Source organism: Brachyistius frenatus, unplaced genomic scaffold, assembly GCF_029030835.1.
Source record: "Brachyistius frenatus isolate BFR_SWC_R1_liver_20210118 unplaced genomic scaffold, ASM2903083v1 Contig_148, whole genome shotgun sequence".
Lineage (NCBI taxonomy): Eukaryota > Metazoa > Chordata > Actinopteri > Embiotocidae > Brachyistius > Brachyistius frenatus.
Genome location: NW_027210747.1, coordinates 165,760 through 181,156, shown reverse-complemented (window position 1 = coordinate 181,156; position 15,397 = coordinate 165,760). Strand labels below are relative to the sequence as shown.

At 43.6% G+C, this 15,397-nt stretch overlaps 2 protein-coding genes across 6 annotated transcripts; both read right to left on the bottom strand.

The window, feature by feature from the left end:
- Window positions 1-902: 902 nt before the first annotated feature.
- ikbip (IKBKB interacting protein) lies at window positions 903-5,875 on the bottom strand. Of its 2 annotated transcripts, XM_069715802.1 has the most exons (4): window positions 5,436-5,875; window positions 5,240-5,357; window positions 2,157-2,378; window positions 903-1,578 (listed from the first exon to the last, which is right to left on the bottom strand). In XM_069715802.1, exons 1-4 carry the CDS (start codon window positions 5,621-5,623, stop codon window positions 1,012-1,014), a joined length of 1,095 nt encoding a protein of 364 aa, XP_069571903.1. In that variant the 5' UTR covers window positions 5,624-5,875; the 3' UTR covers window positions 903-1,011. The 2 variants fall into 2 exon arrangements, with proteins under 2 accessions (XP_069571903.1, XP_069571902.1); XM_069715801.1 differs by lacking the exons at window positions 903-1,578; window positions 2,157-2,378 and adding an exon at window positions 2,395-4,191.
- Window positions 5,876-8,819: 2,944 nt separating this feature from the next.
- arfgap3 (ADP-ribosylation factor GTPase activating protein 3) lies at window positions 8,820-15,001 on the bottom strand. Of its 4 annotated transcripts, none has more exons than XM_069715753.1 (16): window positions 14,863-15,001; window positions 13,977-14,095; window positions 12,695-12,767; window positions 12,430-12,561; window positions 12,214-12,294; window positions 11,985-12,078; window positions 11,832-11,891; window positions 11,705-11,751; window positions 11,464-11,615; window positions 11,080-11,211; window positions 10,862-10,990; window positions 10,562-10,714; window positions 10,188-10,314; window positions 9,959-10,046; window positions 9,359-9,483; window positions 8,820-9,245 (listed from the first exon to the last, which is right to left on the bottom strand). In XM_069715753.1, the coding sequence occupies exons 1-16, from the start codon at window positions 14,929-14,931 to the stop codon at window positions 9,228-9,230; spliced, it is 1,599 nt and encodes a 532-aa protein (XP_069571854.1). In that variant the 5' UTR covers window positions 14,932-15,001; the 3' UTR covers window positions 8,820-9,227. The 4 variants fall into 4 exon arrangements, with proteins under 4 accessions (XP_069571854.1, XP_069571855.1, XP_069571857.1 ...); XM_069715754.1 differs by having other exon boundaries at window positions 11,856-11,891; XM_069715756.1 differs by lacking the exon at window positions 14,863-15,001 and adding an exon at window positions 14,600-14,662.
- Between the last annotated feature and the right edge of the window lie 396 nt (window positions 15,002-15,397).

The window sequence follows — 15,397 nt, the reverse complement described above, 5'->3', positions numbered from 1 at the left end:
ATTTTCCAAGTGACACGTAACAGATCATTTTGTCTCTTCTCCGGGTGTTCTGTAGAAATGTGTTTCCGTGTTCAGCAGCTTAAAGCCTGGCGTTGTGTGACCATTTCACCGGGACACTTCAAAGTTATGTGTTTTGCTGAAGGGCATTTGGACGCTCATGAACTCAGGAAGTCACGTAAGGAGCGAAGAAAACACTCGTATATTGCACAGCTCTGGTGGCTAACTGGAATTTCAAGTCCGGTAACAACTTAATTAAAGTGAGGCGCTTCTGTTGAAGGCCAACAGAAGCAACTGGAGCTGCTGTGTGCAGCCTGGAGGATTTATACCGCTCTCATTTCTGGACGCTGAACAGCAGCAGCCCGTCACCTGAGCGTAGTATAAAGGTGGGGAAACCGTTAATATGGCTCTGTTCAAAGCTCTCCAATTAAAAAGTGTCCAAAAAAAAGACACTGTGCTGCTTCATAGGCCAGCACCAATAACTATAGATATAAACTTCTTCCACTGCTGTAGCTTCATATTTGCCCTTTAAACATCAGAGTGGAATCTGTAACTCCCAGCAGATTCCCCGAAATGTCAAAACACCTATTTTAGACCCAGATTTAACATCCTCGATAATGAATGAATTAATGTCAAAATATTACATTTTTCTAGATTTCCTCCACATTTCCAGAGCCACTAAATCAATAAACCAGTCAAATCTCAACCAGGCAACTCCAATAAAGCTGGAGAGAAGCCCACAAAGGAATCTTTGTCATGAGTTCCCACAAGAAAACTTCTATAAACATGTTGCGACATTTAGAAATGCCGACTGACTTGGTCGCTCTCATTCACACCGGCGTTGTGCTTCAGGGATGTTCAGAGTATCTGCTGGACAAAACTTCATATTTGTTTACTTTGTGATAAAAAGGGTTTATTTCAGAAAATTCAAACAGTAGTGTGACAGGTGATCCGACGAAAAGGCTGAAGGGACCAAACAGTTTCTCCTTGTCGGAGGTTTTTAAAGTGTTCCTTTCATGTTGGCCTGTGCATCTCTCCAGTATCAGATAAATCCGCTATTTCACGAACCTGTTTCGTTGTAACACTTAAATCTCCTTCCACTGCAGTGAGGTTAGTTAGTGTCTGTCGAAGCTCAGCGATATCCTGCTCTCTCCGAGTGAGCTCTTCTGCTAGCCGTCCAATCCGCAGAGTCAGGTCTGACAGCTGAGGCTCGAACGCCCCGAAGTCTCTCCTGATGGCGGTCACCTTTGGTTTAAGGTCACTGGCGAAGGTCACCGTTCTTATCAGGCGAGCTCGGCCGCTCTCGAGGTCCCTCAAGCGCTCTGAGATCTGCTCGTCAGCGGTGGTGAGTTCAGGGACACGTTTGCGCAGCTGATCGATGGCCTGAGCGTTGCGTTCGGATGAAGCTCGGAGATTGGCCACTCGGTCAATGCTGCTGGTCAGGACATCCCCGATGCGTTTGACCATACTGTGCTCCATCTGAGTGGTCTTGTCCTCCAGCTCCCCCACCTGAGTCAGCAGAGACTCCAACTCAGACTGCAGCCCATCCATCCTGCGCACGTCTGTCCGCACTGACGCCACCTGCAGGGTCAATAGAGAAGTGTTTCAAACAGCAAAAATAAAATTGACTATTTGGAGGCTTTAACATGCTAAAAAGCTCATGAAGGTTTGCAGACGCGTCACTCCGAGCGAAGATTTACGTATTTTAGTGGTTTTGCAAGTGGGCGTGGCCAAATGGCTTACATTTTTTAATTTAATTTAATTTTAAAAAGGTTTTAATTCGGTGCTCGGGCCCTAATAAAAATATATTTTCTTTTGTGTATCTGCAATGATGTGTTGATCAACGTAAAATTAATTGTCAACTACTTTGATGATCCAATAATGGTTTAGAAATATAGATGGATCGATTTTTATTCACTCCCAAAGGGAAATTACAGTAATTAACTATTTTTTTTTTCTAAACATCTTTATATTTTTGTGTGTTAACGGGGAGAAAAACAAGACACGATCACACCAATAGTGGAAATGAATGTTTTCACCCCCCGTAGTTGAACTTCCGTTTTCTGCATCTAGAATCACAGGAAACGCCAGCAAGGGACCAAAGTCTTCACAGATTATTTTTTTTGCAACACAGAAACCGAAAAATAATTGGGACAAACCTTGTTGGCGAAGTCCTTCGAGATGGCCGAGGTTCGCTCTTCAATCTTTCCCACAGCGTTCGTCAGTGACGTCAGGCTGCCCTGAAGCTGAGCTCGCTTGTCGGTCAGACCAGAGGACCACTCCTTCAGCCGGCCGACGTCCTGCTCCAAACCCTCCAGCTGAGGCTGCAGGGCCCCGCGCTGACCCCCGACACCCTCCAGCATCAGCTGGACACTCTGACACTGAGACAGAACGTCCAGAACATGGAGGACGGGGAGGTTATTCGAAGCAATCGGACAATACAAGACATCATTGTAGTTGGGTTTTTTTCCCCCCCCTTTTATGAAAAACACGAGAGAAACACACGCCTCAGCGCACACGAGGATTAAATGAGAATGCAAAACAAATTCTAACAAATTGGATATTTTCTGTAAAAAAAAAAGAAAGATTTTATTAAAAGAGACCAATGATAAGAATTATTGAACAGGTGAAACCAAAAACTGATGGAAAAGTGACAGTTACATATGTAGATTAATTAATTAATGTAAATTTGACATCAGCAGAAACTCTTCCTGTGCGAAAAGTAAGGTAACACCTCATTAGTGCTTATTTTCCTGTTTATTAACTGATCATTCACTCTGCAATGGAGGGAAATTGTGAAAAATGTCCAACGCTCAATGAAATAACTTCTTTTTCACCGAACAACAACACTTAAAAACTTTTAAATATTCCGTTTAGTACTGAAAGAGAAAGAAAAATAGACCTCAAAATTGAGACGCTGGAACTGGAGAATGTTTGCTTGATAAAGTAATGAAACACCTGTTGAACAGTTTATTAACCCATCATGTAAATATTGGCCACAGCTATTGTCGTGAAACTGAATCAGTGCAAATGGCTGGCTTGAGAGTTTTGTTTATAAAACTGGTGCACAAAGTTAAATGTTTCTGTAGAAGACGGTGTCTGTTTATCCGAGTTCATGTCCAGGCTACTTTTACACAGTGATGGTCACAATTTTCGGACATTAAACCGACGTACAAATCTTACAAAAGCTTTCATGCTGAACTTAATCAAGAGCCTAAATACAGCGAACAGCACGACAGGACATCGTCACTCCTTGTCCTTAGTTCCTTCAAAACAACGACATCATCCGGTGAGGTCATCAGGAGGAGGTCGAGTTGGCTCGTCCTGCTCGTCTTTCTCCCACTCCTCCTCCTCCATTTCTTCGTCGTTCCATTCCTCTTCCTCCACAGTATCATAGTCCGTCGGGCTGTCCGCTCTATTTTCCCTCAGCACCATGGTGAGTTCACGGACCGCCTCTTTGACCACGGACAGCTCGTTCTTCATCTTCAGGATGCTGTTTTGAGCCTGCAGGGTGTCCAGCTCCTGCCTGATCTCCAGGATTTCATTCAGCGCTTTCAGCATGCTGTCCTCAGTCCCAAACACCTGCAGAGTCACCTCCTCCAGCCTCTTCTCCGCCCCGCTCAGGTCCCCGCCCAGCCTCAGGATGGAGCGCACCGCCTCCTCTACCTGCGGCAGGTGCTCTTCACACGCCTGTGCGCGGGGGATGTGCTCCTGGAGCTGGAAGATCAGCTCGGCCTCGCTCTTGGTGAGGCTGCCGATCTGCTCCTCCAGCTTGTGGATCTGCTTGGTGTTCCAGTCCAGCTGATCCTGCGCCCGCTTGGTGTCGTCCTCCTCCGTGCGCTCCAGAGCTCGGGCGTTCCTCTTTGTGCTGTCCTCGAGCTCCTCCAGCCTCTCCGCCAGCGACCGGCCCCTCCGCTCGGCCTCGTTCACCCGCTCGGTGGCTGACGCGTGAGCACCGCGGGACTCGGCCTTGAGGGCGGCCAGGTCGGAGGAGACGACCGCCAGCCGCCCCTGCCACGTCTCCGTCACGTTGAGGAAGTGGCCGTTGACCGCCTGCAGGTCGCGGGAGGCGGAGTTCTCGTCGGCCTGCATCGCCGTGACGGCGGCATGGAGGGCGGAGATGTCCTGCTGGAGTCGCGTTGCCAAGGAGACGGTGGAGAGCACCTCCTGTAGGTCATCCTCAGAGGCGGCGAGCTGCAGCCGCAACACAAAGCAGGAGGGCTGTTTCTGTGGGAGCTCTACGACCCTCAGCATTTATATGAAGTGCAAAAAGTGGTAAACAAAGTTCATGCAAAGTTCAAACACACGACCAAAGTAAACAACATGACAGAACTTTAGAGGAAGAAGTGATGAGTTGAAAGAGGTCACAAATGTGAAAAGAGATGTAGGAGAGATGCAATGAAGAGTTTGTGCCAAATCGAATGCTGTTTTTCTTGATTTTTCAACACAATTTAGGCCTTTACAACATTTTATAATTTTATAAACATTATACAATTTATGGCAGTATATTTGCACCTTTTTGACTTGTGACCCTTTACAACAAAGCAATGTGTACTTGCAACCCTCGCTGTCACAGAAAACTCTTGTTTATATTGGTGAGAAACCCCCCCCCCCCAATTTGTTCAGTTTGAATAAAAGTGAAACTATACAGAATTTATCCCGAAAAGCAGATACGAGACAAACCAGAAAAATAAACACAATTTGTTCATCAAAAAAAAAAAAAAAAAATCTCCATATTTGGAACCAGTGATGCACGGAGCCTCCGCACTTGATTTCACAGGAAACCAAATCAAAATGTCAAACTGAATCGTCATCTTTCCAACTTTACGGCGAGAAATAAAAACAATTTAAAAAGCAGTAATTTAAAGGATCAATTCAGCAAAATTACAAGAAGATAAAATTTAAAAAATATATATATATATTTTAGTAATGACCTTAAGTGGGATTTAGCCATGCAGACAGTTTTGGAATATCTGTTTCTGAGTTTTCCTCAAGTACCTGGATACCACCACTTTATTTGTGGTGAAAAGCAACATCCGTTGTCAGAAAACGTCCCCAAAAAAAAAAACCAAAATACACCATCGACAGTTCATATCGGGACTTATTTCTTCAGTCGAAGGTAGTTTTAGTGACTTAAGCTTTGAGGGCCACAAAATAAATGAATGTATTCGTGTGAAATGACCCTTTAAATCCGCGTCCCTCCAACCAGCTGCAGCTCTTCTCTACTGTGACTCAAACGCACCTTTTTGGAAACTTTGACAATCTCCTCCTCCATGTCGAACAGGCTGGACGTTTTCCCGAGCAGAGATCGGTACTTTTCTTCCATCTGGGAAAACTTGTCATTCTGCTGCAGCACCACCCTGAAACCCGGAAAAACTGCAGTAAATAACACACCCTGGGTAAAATTTAAATATGAATAAAAAAATTGAAGTGCTTACCAGCTCAGAGCCCCGCACGCCGCAAGCGACAACAAACACATCAGACTTTTAACGTCCAGATGCGCTTTGCTCGAGTTGTGTCCAGCTTTGTGCGCTTCGTCTTTCTCGTTTGCGGACGACGTCTCTCGACGGTCCTCACTTTGTTTTTGAGCCTGAATCTTCTTCCTCTGCTTTACTTCAGTGGGCATTTTAGCACAACTAACTTAATGCACCGCAGCTACTAATCTTTTTTTTTTTTACTTCCGAGAGAATGAAACAGGCCAACTAGAGTTTCTGTTCGTTACGTTGCAGAATACAATAAGATTCCTGCTTTAGATACAAGTTCATAATGTAGGAAGTAACATTAAAAAATAAAAAATAATAATAAAGTATAATTAACAGCTGGGTTTAGCGTGTCTTGCGGCTATAAAAACTCCTTTTGGTTGCTCCTGTTCCCTGGAAAGCTGATGCATTCACGTGCTCCCAGTGAGGTCGTAAATACACAAACTACCGGAGTACTTCGCAAGAGGTACTGATTTATGACACTGGAATAAACACAGCAGTCGGATAGATATCTAAATCCGGCACAAACGTTTTAAAGAAAACGAACATTTTAAGTTAGGTGTTGCATTTTATTTGATGGCCCAACTTGAACCCCAACTGTGACACTCAAGAGTTCCGACAGAAGAGGAAGTACCTAAAACGCACCAGCCGGCCACGTAAGCGGCTGCCAGCATTTGGCCCTGCAGGACTAATGATGTCTGATGGAGCAGTTTATAGATTAACCGATTAGTCGATTGGTCAAAAATTACTCGATTTATGACTGGATTTTTTTTTTTTAATTTTTTTTTATCAAGTAATATAAAAATATTCTTTCGTTTCAACCTCTCAGTGAAGATTTACCAGAGTGAACAGTAACCGTATGGGAACATTTCCTAAAGGTTCTCTGAAGGTTACAGTTTTTCTAAAGATGTTCGCAGGTCTGATTTATCTAACGAGCGATTTGAATATTTTGTGTTTGGGACAGTTGTTTGCACAATAAAGACGTTTAGGGACATCCACAGAGATTTTTTTATTTATTTAATTACAACAGGCATTTACACCACTGTCAGACATCTTATGAACTAAACAATAAATGAAAAAAAAATATTGAAGCTCAGGAAGTTGGGAGAGGAAATGCGTACATGCATGCTGCAGATGAAAGATTTGAAGAAATGATAAAGAGACTGGAGAGTTTAGGCACAAGCCATTTATTTTGGCATGTTTCCAAAATTGTTACTTACATTTTGAGTGTCAAAAATGGTCAAAATATGATTATCAATAGCTTCCAATAAAGGGTATTCAAAGCTCTGTACAACACTGTATGTAGCAGTTCAAAGCCAAATATACAGAAATCGGTTATTTCTCTTATATTCAGGATTTGTCAACGAATTCTAAAGAACTACAAGAGCCATGCAAATCACACATGCTGCAACGCTCCTCTGTCACATCTAACGATAATCAACAAAAGAAGACACAATTTTACAGAGATCCCACAAAAAAAAAAAAAAAAAAAAAAAATCTTAACATGGACGTCAACTTAAAAAGGCAAAGATTCCAGTACATCCGCGCAAAAGCTGCCACGTGCAATTTCTAACACAAAAACAAACAAACAAGGTAACTGGTAAACTCCACAATATTGCAATATTAGAGTGGTTTAATCGAAGATCTTTGGACTAAGGCATACAGTGATGGGAGTAAGCAAATATTTGGTCACTTCAGGATGTAAAACTTGTACTTTTGCCTCGTTTAGTGTCAAATCAAACTCCTGAGAAGAATCAAAAGCACTCGGTAATACCATCATTCTGCGAGTCAAACACCAGTCCCTTCACTCTGAACAAATTATATATCTTCTGCAATCACGGCTTACTTTGCCGAAATGCTAAAAGCACATGCTGTAGTTGTTCAACACCAAAGTCGTGAACCAGATATCCAACTGCTTTTAAATCTCAAATCCCAAACTACAGCACCACCTGCAGGACTACTTCTGCTCCATCGCCGTCTCGGGTCATAATTCGACGTCACTCAAAAAGACACAAACGTGGACCTTGGCAGAATGTTACATCGACAAAACAAAACAAAAATGAAGGATTTAACGGGATTGTTTACATTCATCTTTTAGGTGGAAACGAAGCCTGGAAGCTACAAAAATGTCTCCTCGCATCAGGAAACCCAGGACTTCAGGAGTTCCACAATACAACAAGCGGAACAATCTGGAGATTCATCGGAGACATCTAAAGACGGACTTCAACAAAAGTCAAACCATAATATCATCAAAGGCACCGCTCTAAACTCAATAAATGCAGATGTTAAAATGTTGACTAGGTTCGATTCTACGCAACTGGATTGAGGGGAGAAAAAAAAAAAAATAGTGCAACTGAGCGATAAACAGCAGATTCATTCTGGTGCGATTTAATTGATCACTTAACGGTTTGAGTTTTGTTTTAAAAAGGAAAAAAAAAAAAAAAATCGACATTTTGTAAAATACGCTTAGATATGCGATACAACTTCTCAAATATATAGCTTAGCATACAGCGAGCCTGGATCTGTCTATAGAAAACTAAATCTGTCCACCGGGACCTCCGAAGCTCATCAGCAAACACGTCGGATCAGGTTTGTTTAATCTGCACAAAGACTGCTGCAGGTGCAAGTTTCACTGATAGCGGCGGGGTTTATGGCCATTAATTAGCAACAGCTTATTAAACCCCGAGTGTTGTTTTTACACTTTGTTTTTAGTGTTGATTAAACCAAGACGATGCATTAATACAATCGGCGAGCTTTAGAGCTGCCAGCAGGTCAATCCTGTCGCCGCGTACCGAACCAGTTTGCCCCATTTCCGGTCTTCGTTCTAGGCTAAGCCAAGCTAACCACTTGGTCCGGCCGAGAGCAGCGAGACGTGTCCCGTCTTCTCACCTCACAACTGGCGCGAGCTCATCATTGCTCCTTTAAGCACGATATCTGAAAGCTGCTTCAGCGTTGTCATATCGTCTTCTTGTCACTTACAACAACAACAACAACAAAAAGGTTGCTATTCACAGGATAATGAATGTGCCAACGAGTCCATTTATCTTCAATTTAACCGACAACATACTCAGTTAAAGAAACGAACTACATCTGGTCTCCCAAGGCCTCTTTATCAGCTTTTGGTCCTGCTTGCGAAAGAGCAAACATAAGTGCACTTTTGGGGGACGGAAAGGACACTTTCAAACCAGCGTAAATGTGTGAGACAAAAAAAAAAAAAAAAAAAAAAGCACCAAACACCCACTGCAGCGTGCACGTGGCGAGTGTGTTGTCCAGATAAGTACATCCAACAGCATTTAGATGTTGAGCTCAACGGAGTTGAGGAACCGAAAGGAACCCCCCCCCCTCCTTCATAACACCACAAAACCTACTCACACTGCTACATACAGTATTTCTAAATATTTAAACGCCCAAAACCTCAAAGCAAACTAAGCAAAAATAATGCAAACTAAATATTCGTTATGAATGTAGTAAGACACGGACATGTTCGTTCAAGGTGTCTGCAGGGACGACGACTCCACTGAAAATATTGTGCTTTGCTCATTTCGATATGATTCTAGCAACTGTGGTATATACATTATCTAATAGAAGCTAGATATAGATGTATACAATGGGGAGTTTCGGGATAAATTCTGCAGACGGGCTCGTAGAATTAACAGGTTTTTATTTTTTCGGTGCCTCCCGAGATGAGCGCGCATCACTCACTGGAAATGTTATCTCGACTACGGACGTTCAATCCCGACTCGTTACGACTCAGGAACTGTAGTGATCCTGGGAAAAAAAAAAAAAAAAAAACACAAGACGCACATCGTGAGAACTTAAAATGCACAGTAGAAATATACTTGGCGGTGTTGACTGGTTACGGCGAGGTGTTTCGGACCGACCTGGATGGAGCTGACGACGCCGCTGGCCATGACCGACAGTTTCCCTGCGACTGAACGCACTCCGAGTTTGAGCTGCGACATGTCGGGAGCGTTTGGCAGCACGTTGCTCAGACGGTACGAACTCGCTGCGGACACGAGACACAGAGTCAAGCGGGCGGACAGACAGACAGAAAGACAGACAGACCCGCGTCTCACTGCAAGAAGCACTCGGGTGGACAAAATGACACGTGGAAGTTAATCCGCCGTGTTCACTGATTTTCTTCTATCTTTTCATTTTTCAGTTTGCTTTTAACGGCTTAATGTGTTCAGTTCAATCCAATCTCGGTTGTTGGCTCAACACTTTGGTCAACGCGTGTTAAAAAATGTGCTGCATAAATCGCCTGACTTGATTTGTATTTAGGATTTTCTCCAGTTGTGCACCGACTTTAAAGAACTCGTACGAGACTGCTTCACGGGGGAAAATAACGTCGAGGAGAACGACAGAAAAGTGTTCTCGCGTGAGGCTCAACATGTATTTAAATAAACAAATTATGCACATTTAAATGTTGGGTAAATCACACGCCGTGTTGTTTTTGAAACAATAATGCAATCATGTCTTACCGGTGTCTTTCTTCGGATCATCAAACAGGTCCGCTGAACTTATAGAGGCGCTCCCAGAAAATCTCTCCAGACGAGTTTTGGCCTCGTACTTTACAACAGAAAGTCAAATTGTTTTAAATGTACTTTTAATGTTTCACTGGAAAAGCTACCTTTAAAGTTCAAAATAACTGAAATATATATGTAGAGAGATATAGATATAGAGTATAGGATACATGTTGTGATTGTTTACCTCAGAGTTGTCTTGTTTTCCAAAGTACATGTCAGACGAGATGGCTTTGACTTCCTTTCCAAACTTTTTGCGAGCTTCTCCGGTGTCGGACACTGGCACCGCTTCTGGTTTCCTCCTGGCTGCAGGCCTGCAATGATTTCATTACACCAAAAATATTCATCAGTCATGAAATAGACAAACTGACAAACATACGTCTCCTCCGTACAAACAAACCCACATGGAGGAGTTTAACCAAGAAGTCTTAACTTTTCTGATTGTGTATTTTATATTCCTTCTTTGACGGGTGTTTAGGTGTAATTCTCCCATTTCCCAGTTGGCCATAAACGCACCTTTAATTACAGCAACAGGATGCAAAAACACACACATTAGCCTACCTGTCATCAAGTGAAGATGTAGTGGAGGACATGTAGAAGTCTGGCTCTGGCTTCTTGCTCTCTTTCATCCAGCCTCCTGCATCTCCTCCCTCACCCCACCGAGAAGAGAAGATATCGGAGGTTTCGGTTTGATCCTCAAACCGGGACAGGACCCTGGAAAAAAAGAAGCAGTTCAGAAAACAGTTTTAACATCCCTCAAATGCTAATACGTACAACAATAATATTATAAATACTGGCAATGTAAATAAAAGAATCATAAAAAAACTAAAGGGTAACATTCAAAAATGTTCTTTTTCTGACCTGGCGCTGAAGGACCCTTCATCCTCCTCTTCCTCTGTAAATCTTCGTCCTTTGGTGGTCTTGGCTCTGAGTGGACTCTCCTGCTGGATCATGTGCATGTCTGACGTCACGGAGTGAGAAACTCCACCGCTGAGAAAAGAACGAGCCACGATGAGAGCAACGTACAGAGAATTGATCGACGACGGGTTTTTGGCGTGTTTCGTTCTTCGTCATCTCACCCCCTCATGCCCAGCCCCATGCCCAGCCTCTCGGCCTGCTCCTTCTTCTTCCCCTCTAATCCCTTCAGCTTCTGCTCCTCAATTTTCCTCTGCTGCTGGAGATCTTTGTAGGCCAGTCGCATGGACGGAGCGCTGAGAGGCGGAGAAACGCAGGTGAGTTCAGGACGGACAAAGAGGACAGAAATCGGCGACCTTAATGCAAGCGGAGACTTCATGTTCTGGTTATGATGAAAGCCCTTTTATGAGGAGCTAAAAAAAAAGTACAAACAGATCTCTTTTGTGGCAGCGGACGCAAAATGACTCTTTCATTTGGAGATCAGAAGATTACCACGAGAAAGAGAAGTCGAGATTTGAAAAGAAAAAGAAAACGGGAAGCGCTCTCACTTGAACTCCTCAGATGGAATATTCCTTTTGACAGCATCAGAACTTTCGTCTTTCTCTCGGAGTTTGTCGGCAGCTTGAGCCTTCCTCTCCAGCTCCGAGAAACTCTGGCTGCTGACCTTCTGAGCGCCCAGACCGCCCTTCTTAGAGGCCAACTGCAAGCGGACAACACTTTAATGAACTTTAATGTCCTGCGTCCGACGGTACAAAGTATTACACGCGGAGTACATTACTTTGTACGTACCGTTTTCTTGGCACCTGTTGGCTTCTTCTTGAAAATAGAGGAAGACTCTGGAAAGAGTGAAGGGCACTAAAGTTACATCTCCGTGAGTCATCACTGCAGAAACGGTTCAAATGAAATACGACCAGACCTGGATTTGATTTTGGAGACTCACTCAGCATTTCCACACTGGGACCCTCCTCTAAATTACCTGAAAGGTGAGAGTGCATAAATGTGATGAGACGAAAGATAAAACTGCCGTGAGTCTTTTTATGTGACATTTTTCAGCAGTCACACGGCGTACCGTTTCGGTCTTCATCTTTATCCGGCGTTGAACACTTCTGTGTTGTGGAGGTGCTGAGATTCATTTTTTCCAAGTTCAAAATTTGAGGAACAGCCTGAAGATCACAGAGAAATACAGTACGTGGTGAAATTGTATGAATCCCCAGTCACTGTGAAGGTATCCATAAAAGGCAAGATACGTGGGGGGGGGGGGAATAAAAATCACAAGTAAAGAGAGCACACTTGTATACCTGTGTATGCAGGCTGAAGAAATCCACCTGGTTGCCGTCGGGTGATGTTGGAGAGAGAGGAGCCTGACTGTCGAGCCACAACTGTGGAGAAGAAGAACAGCGAATCTGATTTAATGATCGGAGAACTTATGGACACGTTTTCGAAGAGTAATAAGCAAAGAGGCAAAACGCGCAGGAGTCTCTTTATTTCACAGTGAAACATCACGTCTGCGTTACCTCAGTGCCGTGTCGTCTGGTTGCTTGCGTGGCCAAAGTCTTTATCTTCTCCCTGTACAGCTGAGCAGCTCGGCTGTTGTACTTGGCATTAGCAGCGCTGGTTGTGCAGCCATGTTGATTGAAAAATGCAATCTGCCATAAAAAGGTCGGAGCAGAGACAGAAAAGCAAACAGCAATGGTCAAGTTAAATTGTGTGTGTGTGTGTGTGTGTGTGTGTGTGTGTGTGTGTCAGTGCTGGGAGTACGATTTTCCCTGAGGTACTCACTGCGCCGGCATTGCCTCCCACTTGCATACATCTTAGCTGGAACCAAGACCAATTGAAATCCAGCTCGGAGGACCTGTGTAACATAAAGTTAGGGGTTGAAGAATATGTCATTGGACAGGGACAAACGGCACCTCGGGTTACAAAACCATTCGTCCCTTCTCTGGATTTCTCTACTTGTACAACGACATTTGTGCGCGAACATTTTCTCCTTGATATCCCTCAGGTCAGAAATGATTCTCTTTTGAAAGTGATGAAAAATCAACCCATGCTTTCATTTTAAACTAAATTATTTGAATTCATGACACCCTCGCCTCCTTGTTTTGTTCAGACTGTCAGTTCAAAACTGATTGACTATCCACACTGTTTGCTATAATAACGACATTTCACCCAGACGTAGAAGTGGTAGCTGTCAAGGCGAGTGTTGTAGTCCAGAAGATCAAGCTGTGACGAGCTCCCTCCGCCAACATACTGCCACGTTTCCCGGAAGTGTGATGCGCACGTGAACTTTACATGATGTCAGAAGTTATAGACGGAAAAGAAAAGAAAAATTAAAAAAAGCCCTCCATCCATTTTCTTCCGCTTATCCGGGGTTGGGTTGCGGTGGCAGCAGGTCCAGTGAGTTTGTCCAGACTTCCCTCTCCTCAGCAACATTTTCCAGCTCCACTTCTGTTCCCAGGCCAGATCCGTCCAGTGGGTTCTCGGCCTACCCCGGGGTCTCCTCCCATTCGGGGGCGAGCCCAGTAAATCTCCAGGAGGCATCCAAAAAAAAAAGTCCCCTTGTGGGATTAATAAAGTATCTATCTCTCTAGCTATCTTGATCAAATGTCCGAGCCACCTAAGCTGACTCCTCGTGACGCAAAAGTAGTAGCGGCTCTACTCCAAGCTCCCTCTGGATACCAGAGCTCTTTGCCCTATTTTCCAAGGGCGACTAGAAAAAAAAAAAAACAACAACAAGAACTAAAATCTGGATTTGCTAAAATTGTATTTAAATTTCACATTTCACACCAAATATGAACGCGTTTTGAAATGGATCTATGAAAATGGGATCTCGTAAACGTCTTGGCTGCTCGGGCTTTCTACATACGATCGGATTCCAATTGGACGAGCCCATAAATCAGATTTTGACTGTCTGAACATCGCAAGTGTCATTTAAATCCGCCAGCTGCCTTTGCGCCAACCTTATTGAACTAATCCATATCTCCTTTATTTTCCATACTCACGATGCTTTTCCTGTGGAGCCCCCCCACCCCTCCTTTTGTTATCAAAATGAGACCCGACTTACCTGATAAAGGACAGGTGCACCCCCAGAGACCTGTGAGTCCCGGAGCAGTCTATACAGAGGAAGACTCCGTAGGTGATGCTGGCCCAGCTGGGGTTTTTAGCTGAGCAGTCAAAGCAACTCTAGAGGTCAGAGAGCAAAGAACAAGAATAAAGCATTTTCTCAATGCATTAAAAAAAAATAATAATAATAATAATTAAAAAAAACAGATAAGGCAAATCGACATTTTATCGGTTGGTGTTTCGACTCCACCCTATTTGAAAAAGAAAATGTCAATAGATGTGTAAGCCAACAACACGAGGCGTGTTTGTTAGTTCAAAAAAAACAGCTGTTCGGGTCTGAAGTGCACGTTTCCAGGATCACGAGCCGACCCGCGCTGCTGCTAATTCAAACAGCTGCTGGTTTGAATTTCGTGATGACATTTACAGACAACAAGGGCAGAACTGAACGCTTCCTTATGGCTTGACTTTTATTATTATTATTATTATTTATTCTTAGTGGACCGCACGGGTCTTGAAACTTAAAAGCCTTGAACCAAAACACGGCTGATGTGAACTGTTAAAAGACCGCAAGCTAGCGGGCAGCTAACACGACGCCTGCTTTTTTTTCTCCCCAAGTTTTCTGACATTTTCATCCTCTTGTAAATGTTCCACGTGGCATTATTTCCCGCGTTTTCGACAAGCCTGATATATTTCGCGCCGGATATAAAAAAAAAAAAAAAAAGCTAAACGAAGCCGGCCGGTAGATTGAAGCCAGCTTCGGCGTTTAACAAAGTGCGACGTGTCAGATGTTTTTTTTTTTTTTTTTTTTTAGTTCGGCTGACTTCCTTGTTTAAAAAAAAAAAAAAAAAGAAGACATTTCACCTTCAGCCGGGAATAAAAACTCTCACCTTGTTCACCGCAACGGAGCGAAGTCGCTTGAAAATAGCGGAAATGTCCTGTTTGCTGGGTTCTGCCATCGTTCAACCTGTTGGTGGTACCTGTCTGCTCGTTTAAAGGAGTAGCATCGGAAGGAGCCCCGTGTGGGTTTTGTTTTTTCCTTCAATGATAACCGAGTGCGACACGTCACTTCGTGAACATCACGGCGCGGCTCCGATTGGCTTGGAAATGACACGTGGTTATGTTATTGCGGCGGGGCTTCTGGGTAATGTAGTTCACCTTCACAATCTGCAGCTCCAGCTGTGATTAAACGGCAGGAGACGGACGTGTACGGTTACGTCTGCTTTAATACAAGGTATGGACTCGTTTTTCTACCCGCTGTACATCACTCACGGACAATTATTGTTATTTTAATGTGTATTTCGTGTATTATCTTGTCTTTTTGTCTGCCTTTATTCATTATTAGCCGATTTTTTTTTCATGTACAGGCAATTATAGAGCTTAATTAAACATGTTTAAAAAGAATTGCATCATATTTTATCTGCA

Excerpts from the sequence above, each read along its gene's own strand:
- ikbip (XM_069715801.1), bottom strand. The coding sequence starts at position 5,623 with ATGCCCACTGAAGTAAAGCAGAGGAAGAAGATTCAGGCTCAAAAACAA. Across the intron at positions 5,358-5,435 it reads GCGTGCGGGGCTCTGAGCTG|GGTGGTGCTGCAGCAGAATG; the intron begins GTAAGCACTTCA and ends TCCGGGTTTCAG. Across the intron at positions 4,192-5,239 it reads TTGTCAAAGTTTCCAAAAAG|CTCGCCGCCTCTGAGGATGA; the intron begins GTGCGTTTGAGT and ends TTGCGGCTGCAG.
- arfgap3 (XM_069715753.1), bottom strand. The coding sequence starts at position 14,931 with ATGGCAGAACCCAGCAAACAGGACATTTCCGCTATTTTCAAGCGACTT. Across the intron at positions 14,096-14,862 it reads GCTCCGTTGCGGTGAACAAG|AGTTGCTTTGACTGCTCAGC; the intron begins GTGAGAGTTTTT and ends TCTGACCTCTAG. Across the intron at positions 11,212-11,463 it reads ATTCCATCTGAGGAGTTCAA|CGCTCCGTCCATGCGACTGG; the intron begins GTGAGAGCGCTT and ends TCCGCCTCTCAG.